This window comes from Populus euphratica, unplaced genomic scaffold (assembly GCF_000495115.2).
Source record: "Populus euphratica unplaced genomic scaffold, PopEup_1.0 scaffold969.1, whole genome shotgun sequence".
NCBI lineage: Eukaryota > Viridiplantae > Streptophyta > Magnoliopsida > Malpighiales > Salicaceae > Populus > Populus euphratica.
In genome coordinates, this window is record NW_011500824.1 from 17,484 (window position 1) to 27,027 (window position 9,544).

At 30.5% G+C, this 9,544-nt stretch overlaps 1 protein-coding gene and 1 long non-coding RNA gene across 2 annotated transcripts in view; one reads left to right on the plus strand and one right to left on the minus strand.

Moving 5' to 3' along the window:
• LOC105116489 (protein ECERIFERUM 3-like) overlaps positions 1-3,902 on the minus strand; it is a 7,925-nt gene extending 4,023 nt beyond the window's left edge. The window contains exons 1-7 of the mRNA XM_011013878.1: positions 3,725-3,902; positions 3,366-3,586; positions 3,008-3,243; positions 2,681-2,900; positions 1,062-1,189; positions 287-546; positions 72-179 (exon numbers count right to left, since the gene is read on the minus strand). Of these exons, the coding sequence (XP_011012180.1) occupies positions 72-179; positions 287-546; positions 1,062-1,189; positions 2,681-2,900; positions 3,008-3,243; positions 3,366-3,586; positions 3,725-3,775 (1,224 nt within the window). The 5' untranslated portion in view covers positions 3,776-3,902. The remainder of the gene's footprint in view (positions 1-71; positions 180-286; positions 547-1,061; positions 1,190-2,680; positions 2,901-3,007; positions 3,244-3,365; positions 3,587-3,724) is intronic.
• LOC105116488 (uncharacterized) lies at positions 2,282-2,580 on the plus strand. Its single transcript, XR_840540.1, has 2 exons — positions 2,282-2,464; positions 2,506-2,580. It is a non-coding gene; the product is annotated as an uncharacterized LOC105116488 (long non-coding RNA).
• Positions 3,903-9,544: the final 5,642 nt, after the last annotated feature.

Consider the following 9,544-nt stretch of genomic DNA (forward strand, 5'->3'; position numbering starts at 1 on the left):
GTTCTTTTATTTTGATCAAAACAAGTGCAATGTGGCAAGGACAAAATTTATAGCACAAGTACAGTACCAACCTTGTTCAACGCAGCGAGGCTAATGACCTTGACCCCGAGCCTGTTAGCCCTAAGAATGGCCTCTTCTATGTGCTTATTGATACCCTCTTTAGCAAATGGCAAGAAATACTGCAAAAACAAAACTATTAGTTAATGCATAATAAATTTCCTAGCAAGCTTCAACAATATGTGTTATAGCAAGAAAACGCAAGGCCAAAAAATTGAAGAAAATTAACCTGAAAGCCGAATCTTGGAACACTCCATGTTTCATGCAACCTGCCTCTGAGATTATAGAAAGAGATCAAGAAGGTCTTAGACCATGCCCACATCATAAGCATAACAATAAATGCCGGAGGCCAGCAAGCCAGCATAAAAAGCCTTGTCGTATAAGGCATTGAAGCAAAAGATCGTATAACAAATGGGGCATGTATTGAAGATGTTATATCCACCACATGAGCTAAGAAAACGAAATCAGGTATTTTCCTCCTGTATTTTCCTGCATGACCTCAAATCATTAGTTCTAGATTTGTTTATGCTTCTTCAACTCAGAAAAACAATAAGGAAAAACAAATGTAAGAATTAAGAGAGAAAAAGAAGATGATTTGCTGTGTATATTAAAACAATCCCGAAATTATATGTGATCAGATTGGCAAAAGGAGGCAAATCAGTTTTTCCTAAAATAACTTAAATGGGATACTGTTCAGTTTCACAGACTCTGATTAATAAAAGTCTTTAAATCCTACAATTTCCATAACCAAGTGCCTTCCATAGAATCGTTGTCACCGCTACAATTTCCATAACCAAGTGCCTTCCACAGAATCGTTGTCACCGCGCCTGCGCCTGTGCCCCACCGTCTACAACACTTTGAGGTGTATTTTTTGGCGAGAGGAGTCCATCAAATTTATGGAGCCGTGTGGTTACCATTGCTCATGGCAACAGTTACTGAAGCAGTGTATATTTATAGGCACAATTTGATACCCAGTCATGGCATTACTATTGTTTCGGGGTTACCTGCATTCGTGCTTGTTTTCTTGTGTAGTTCCCACGAGTTACTATTAAGTGTCTTCCATATTGCATCAAAGAATGGCATAAACAGGCAGAAGTTGGTGCCCCTGTCTGTGTGGTGGAGGCTGTGGTATCTGTATCACCACCAAACAAGTTATCACTCATCAATATAAGAATAGTTTCAGAAAAAAAAAAATTGTTCCAATAATAACACCTATATTTCGGGATTTTGTCTAAAAAATGAAGATATTTGGGTTGGATGGTGTAATGGGACATTGCACTTCTTTTCTCACCCTACTGTACTCCTTCGCCATGCCACTGATTGGCACACTGGAATGACATGAAGGTATGCAAAGAGACGGGACAATGTGTTCTTATTTATTTTTATTTTTTTTAGAAACGGGATATGACGTGGCTAAATATTATTTACGTGAACATCGCTTTATGTTGGATAAATTTTTCTAGTAAGAAAAATAAATTTGTAAGTTTTTTAAATTTATCTTTTTTTAAAAAATATTAATTATTAATTAAAAAGCATATGACAAGTATTTGTGTTAATAAATGCAAAAAATAAAATATTACATGTGGTTTAGTATTTTACTTAATTGTGTTAATAAATGCAAAAAATAAAATATGACATGTGGTTTAGTATTTTACTTTATATTTTGATTTGTCATTAGGTGTTAAAGAAAACTAGTTCATCTATAGTATTAACATTATTAAACTTGAATTTACCTAATTAAAATTGAATGATATAGATATTATAAATAATAATAAATTAAAAACTTCAAAAAATAGATATTATAGATAGTTGGCGAGTTGGAATTTTTAAAACCTATCAATCCAACCTAAATAATATGAATGCCTTATATTTTTTTTTTGTTTTTATATTTAATAGTTTGTGGATTAAGCATTTATTTTTATTTTATTTATAAATATTTCAACTTCTTGATTATTGTTAGTAGGCTCTATTAGAATTTTTTAATGTAATAAAAAAATAATTTGTCTATTTTATAGATGGAATGAGGGAGACAACTTGGATTTAATGATAATATAAAGTATGAAAATTAGATTTTGGAGATGTTATGATATCTACAATGCATGTAAGTCTATCTTTAAATATAAATTCAGGAAAAATTAATAATGTAAAATCAACCATGAATATTTATAATATTTACAAAATTTTTAACTCAATCCTATATATCCAACCCATTCAAGTACAAATAAAAAATTAAATGCGTTGGATTTATAATTTATAAAACGTCAAAAATTAAATTTAATATAATTATAAACTCAAACACTACCCAACTATATCCATAAATACCCTTATTATTTTCACTAGAAAACTATATGCATTAATTGATAATTTAAGAGAAATCATAGTCAAGCACAATTAAAGTCAAAAACAAATTCTACTAAGTCACTTAATTTGTTTGAAAAATGCAAGCACTAAGTAATAGATCGAAGCCTAGGTAGACACGATATTATGGTATTTAATATAACATACTAGAGAGAGAGAGAGAGAGAATAAAAAACAAAAAACCATATGTTATGGCATCTCCGCGAAAGTGTGAGGGCAAATATTAGTACTACTATTTAAATGAATAGAAAATATTAGTACTTACGTTGGAGTGTAGAGAAGATATCTAAGAGAGGGAAGAGTGTCAAACAATTGATGAGGAACAACTTCCACATTGCAATGCCCCAAGCATCTAAGAAAATCGAACACCAAGAGATACCCATAAATCATGATTCTTGATCCATTTCCCAGCATACAAGACCCAATTATTGGAAGTCCAACGACTGTAGTTAGAGCAAGATGCTCCAAAAAAGTTGCAGTTGCACCTGCATTACAAAAGATTAAATATCTTAATTATCAAGTAAAAAAAGAAGAAGTTGGAGGAGGAGAAATTCTGTCCACATGCATATGTAAATATTTGCTTTGCTTTTACCTGTAAAAGGGTGTAGTACTGGAGCAGAGTGGTGGATTGAATGGTACTGATTAAAGAGATAGCTTTTATGAAAGCATCTATGCACCCAATAGTATAGGGGCTCTGAAACTCCCACATGGAGTGACAAAATGATAATAAAACCTTCTGCGTTCCATAGAGGAACATTTTCAATAAATGGTTGGTCGATGTAACATGCCATGGATGCAATGAGAGCTTGAAGAAGTATGAAGTTATCCCTGCAAAAATAACCAACAAAAAGAGAAGCAGCTATCATTATGAATATGCCAAATCTAAAGATGAATATAAAAAGAACCCTCCTGGGTGAAACGCAGATAAGAAGAGAAGCTTAATTATATACCAATCCCACTCTTTGTCTATCTGCTTGAAATCATAGCCGTGTTGATTAATCCGGCGATTACATGTCAGGAAAAGCATGTTAACGTAACTACTCCACAATTGATGAAGAGATGATCTCGCAACACATATAATCAATATGTGGAGGCACCAATCATCCTTGAAGGAGCCCTCTAGAATCCTCGTATACAGCACTTTGGCAAGAAGAGGTCCATATAGCAGATACTTCATACAAAAGACACATGGGAGAGAAAAGAAGCATATCAACAAACTAAAAAACATCATCCATTTGTAATACCTAATAAAATCATCCATTTGAGCAAAAGAAATGGTTAATCAAGGACAATGTGAAAGTGCCTATACCTTATAAATGCCCAAGTTGTCCCAAGGCCAGGATGACAAAGCAGCTACCATTTCCCCCGTAAAGCAATTGATCTTCAACGGTTTTCGTCTATTTCTTCTTTAGTTTCTAAAGTAGTATATATCTCTCTTTTGCTGCTGTAAGCAGCTTTATCTTGTCGGAAAAGAAAAAACACAAGTCCCAGGTGAAGCACCCCTTCCCTTAAAGAAGATTTTTTTTTTTTTTTTTGGGGGGGGGGGGGGGTTTGGGGATTTGAAGGAGGGCCTGATCGTACTGGATATTAATGACTCATGTGGCTGGGGAGTGGGGTAATTCAGCTCACGGTTTGGGCCAAATTCGTAATTATATCAAGATATTGTTGTCGATTATGACGTTTCTTTATATCAGCTCACGGTTTGGTAGTTCGGCTCACTTTGGCAATAACTCTGGAATAGGACACCTCTCGTTAAGTATACATGGAGATATCGTTTAATTATTTAGATTTTAGATTTTTTAAAAAAATAGTTCAAGTTTTATAAATATTATTAATAAAAATTATATAATTATTATTTTTAGAACTCATAAGATTAATTAAAATATTTATAAATTGATTTAAATACTCATATTAATAATAAAAAAAAAACACACTTTTGTTACAAATGAATGCAGTATGTATCCCAATTAACATGGTTTGTTCAATTCAAAAACTAAATACAATAAAAATTGATATAATTTTAAATTTTAAATTTTATTCAATTAAAAAAATCAATTAATATAGAATTGATTGATAATTAAGTTTCAAAATTTATTTCAATTTGGTTTTTATAAAGTTATTCTAATTAGATGACTTGGATTGCAAGTTTTGGCATGTTAACCCGGCTTGACTCGAGTGGTTAGTGTTTCAATTTTTTTTAATTAATTTTTTATTTCATCATTAAACAATGGATTGATTGAAAATTAAATTTTATAATTTTTTGATTTTTTTATGGAGTTATCTCGATTACATGATCTAGGTTGCGGATTTAATAGGTTAACCCGAGTTTAGTTGTATTAATTTAATATATTTTTGTATTAATTTTTTTTTTTAAAATGTCATCTTAAAATATTTTTAACCAAATTATATTTGTAATGGTTGTTCGGTTGTCCTTGGACCCATGAAGTTAATTGGATAACATCACCAGAGAATATGTTAGCAATACCTATATATTTTTTATATTAAAAGTAAATAATCTAACCCGCCTTGTAAACCCTCAACCCAAAAAAATTACAAATCAGTGGTAATTACAATAATCTTCAAAAACAAAAAATAAAGTGGTAGATTAAAAGGGAGAATAGTCATAATGTGGGATAAAAAAAACCTTAGTAAATCAACTTAAATCTTAGATGAAATAAAATAATAAAATCAGTACGTGAAGTGGCAACTAGTGATTTAGTAAACTTCTAATCAAGTAAAATAATATTTTAAAAGGAGAAATTTTTATAAATTGAGATGAAAAGGTTAGAAAATAATAATGATAATAATAATAATGGAGTGAAATTTTAAATAAAGTAATGTATGGTTTTACATATAAGTAACAATGACTCACCAATATAAACCACGTGTAAATTCATGCTATTTCAACTAAAAATAGTGAAAATTCTAGGAAAGAAATATTGTTATGATTATAAATAGGAGTCTTCATTGAATTATTTTGAAAAATCATGATAAATTAATTAATGAAACAATAAGCAAATTATCTATTATGTAGTTTTATAATATCAATAATAACTCTTAGTATGACTGTCAGATCAAGCTGGAATTTTATAAAGAATCTTTTGACATATTTTTCTAACTTGGTTTAAGGTAGTATACTTTCTTAACCCTATATTTTTTCTTTCCAAGTACGTTTTTGTATCATCACTCAGATAATACACTTTCTAGCTATTTTTTTTCCTTTTAAATATACGCCTTTAGGCCCTGACTTCTAAATAATTGATAATTTCTTGATTTGGTAAGTCCACTACCTCATTTCTTTTTCTTTTTCTTTTTTATAAACTTACTATCTAAAATCTTTTGTGAGACCTTTTGTCGTAAGCATTATAAAGAGGAAGACAACTATCATGACTTATTTTTTAGTTATTCCCCAAAATCTATCCTTTTTTCCTTCCCTGTATATAATCAAGCTGGAGTTTTGAATGGAATTATGAGCTTAATCATATATTGTTTACCTAAAACTAGAGAGATAATACAGATTTAAGATCAAATTAAATAATTTTTAAATGAATATGCATAAAAATTTAGTACAGAAATATAATTATATTTTTAATAAACTAATTTGATTTAATTATATTTAAATGAATCAAATTAATTTTGGGGGCCTAATTTGGGCTTAATTGAGAAGATTGAAATTTTAGAGGATAAAACTAAATTTTTATAAAGTCAATTGATTCAAATTAATGGTAAAGTTGCAAGAAAATCAGAATTTTTGGATCAATTAAGAGATAAATTAAAGAAATTCACAGCCAATAACCTTTTTCAAAGAGATACCGAATTTTCAGGATTTAATTGGCTGAAATTAGTAGTGAAATTGCAAATGTAATGATAAATTAGAGGATAAATTAAAAAACATTAAAACAAAGGATTATAATTAAAAAAGAGTTAAAATTCAAGATTGATGTTAAAGTTTGATAAGAAAAAAATTAAAAAGAAAAGTATAGATTAAACTTCCATATATTTTTATATAAATCAAATTAATATTCGCGAGTTTCTCACATGGATTACATGCCTGGATTACATGCCTCAACGACTCCAATTAATTTTTAAAAATTTTATGAGCTAGAACAATAGACTAAACTATGCGGGATCCATTTAATTATTGATCAAAATATTAATTATTAATCATAGTATCTTTAGTTTCTGAATTAAAATTTCATGTCAACAGTTGCTATACTATTTTTTTCTGAGCTGAAGTGATTGTTCATCTTTGTTATATTAGCACTTTATTTAAAAAAAATTAAAGTTATATTAATTTTTTTAATAAAATCGCTTGACTTTCACTCACCACTTCAGTTAGAATTTGGATAGAGAACTAAATTTTTAATCTAGGGAGTCTTGTACCATTTAGCTAAACTAGCAAGACATCTCGGGGGCAAGCAGAAGGAAAAGAGAAGCAGGAGCAAGCTCAGGCAAACAAGCCAAAGACGTACGGCAGCTCAAAACTGTCGGAAGCACCTAAAGAAAGCATGCATGAAAAAGGCAAAAAAACAAAAAACGGTGGAATCTAAAGATATATAATAGACATAGCCCTCCTATATATGGTGGTACGTGTTGAACTAAAACCAGTAGATCATCACACACGATCACAAGCATAGAGAAAGCCCTACATATTCTCTGTGCAACTAGTCTAAATTCAGCAGCACGAGGACACTGAGAGACCAATATTTATCTGAGCGCTGACATATTTTGTGGCAGCTGAGCAAAACCATTGAAGCAACACAAGTCAATTAGTCTCGCGACCTATTAAGTATTATCTGCAGCACTTCATGAAGATGACGACACGTACCCACATGGAGTGAACTTGATGAGCTTCCTGCTCTTGCATGATTCATCCATGCATGTGAAAGGATATTTAGGGTGACTTGTGATTGTGTTGTCTTGTCTGTATTACCATTTTTGACCAGTAAAACTACATAGTTTGCAGCCAGCAGCTAGGCTGCAGAGCCGAAATCGTTGTATTGCAGCGCTCCCATCTCATTCTCATGAACCAAATATTTAAAGCCAACCTGTCGTCATACCACTTTTGTTGTAATCTAATTTTAATTTAATAGTTTTTAATTTAATTTTATAGAATTTAAAATATAAAATTAAAAAAATAAAAATTTATTTCGATAAAAAATATAATTTGTTAACTTGTATAAAAATTAAAAACTATAATGTACTTTTATTATTATATCATTATCTTCAAGATAATTTCTATCTTCAAGATAATGATAGTTATCTGTTTTTAAATTTGACTATTAATCAAATTTAAAATTAAAAAAAAAAACTTTGATTGAAACTTTATTTCTTATACGTGAAGGGACTTTGACACTATAAATACAGACCTTAGTATATACAAAAAAGAGAGGAAAAAAATACAGAAGAAATAAAATCAGTTTTCTCAACAACGAGCGTCTGCATCTATCTTCGCTCAAGAAGTAGGCAACATCAGTCCAACAACAGGTAGGTCATTTCATCCTCTTCTTTTCACTTTTAATAACCCTTTTCCTGTAGCAAGTGTGTGCGAGTAGCTCTTGCACGCTTGCAAAGAAAAATATACTGGTTGGGTTATGAGTCAGTAACCAGGCTAGTTTGGTTGGGTCTAGCCCAGCCCACATGGCTGGGCTTGATCCAACCCAAAAAGAAAAAAGGAATGGGCCGGTATGGGCTTTAAGCCCAACCTGCCTAAAATGTGTTTGCTAAAGGTGTGCTTGGCAAAACACACCCTTATGCCGTGGTCATAATTTTTATACCCATTCTAATTTGATATTCGACCAAACAAACTCTTTTTTGATAATATAAAATTTCAAAAATATTTGGGGGCCTTCATTGATTTATTTGTGGGTGCCTCACACTTTGTTTTATTTTTTCTTTGTGTTTGTATTTTTTTTTTGTAGGTGTGCTTAATCTATAGACTATTATTGTTAAATGCAAATATGTTGTGCAATGCTTTTTTTATTTCCATCTAAAAAGGACAAATAATAATAAAGGATATACAAGAAAAAAAAGACATAAAATTTCTTCTTCAAATTTATTTTTTGCAAAAATATTCACTAAAGCTAGAGTTCGGAGTATCGTATTTCTTTGGATTTGTGCGATATTTACCAACGACAGAGTTGAAAATATTCGTAGGAGTTGTTCATAGATGCTAGAGTTAGGAACATAAAAGGAAAAATTAAAATGAGATGCATTAGGGGAGAAAACTATGCATGATGGCGTATTTGTTCTTATGAGATTCATGTGGTCTCTAAGTGTTTTGACACGGTTATTCTCATTATGAAGCGACTGGGTAACTTCTTCATCCATATTTTCTGAAAATGATGAGGATAACCTACAAAATCTACCACTTATTGTAAGAGACCAAATTCTCATGCATGTGTAGGAAGAGAATAAAAGGAAGAAGAAAACAAAAGAAAAGGAAACAAAACAAAAGAAACAAAATTAGATACAAGAAAGGTGAAAAAACAAATAAAATAAATATATAATTTATACAAGAATTAATCTTCCTAGCAACGGCGCCAAAAACTTGACATGACCAAAAGATTGATGTCTTCTCCCAAGTGTAGTAGTGTTGAAGTAATAAATAACCCGACAAGACTGGGGTTGAACCACATGGAGGTTAACTGTATAAATTATAAATGATGATGATGATGATTCTGAGATAGAAGATCAATGAAAGGATTAAACAATGATAAAATAATTATCAAGGTTAGAAGATCCACTAATGGTATTTCAAACAAGTATAGTATAAATTCTTTTTATTACTCAATTGGAAAGCACACAAAATAGAGGTTTCAATCGGATTATAAATTATTAATATGATTACATTAGTTATCTTATTCAAATAATGCTACTACTTATAAATGTTGTCAAGTATTCATGATTATAACATGATTATAACTTATATTAACAACAAATCAAGTTCATTTCATAGAACAAGTGTCGGTTATACCACATGGTTGGACTATGAAAGTGCCAAGTATTTGTTGTTCCAAGATTATACAATATAAATCTAGATTAATCATTTAACAAGCAAAGTATTAAGAATGAATAAAATAACAAATACAAAACATGTTAGTATCAAACATTAAAGTCCATATTGAGT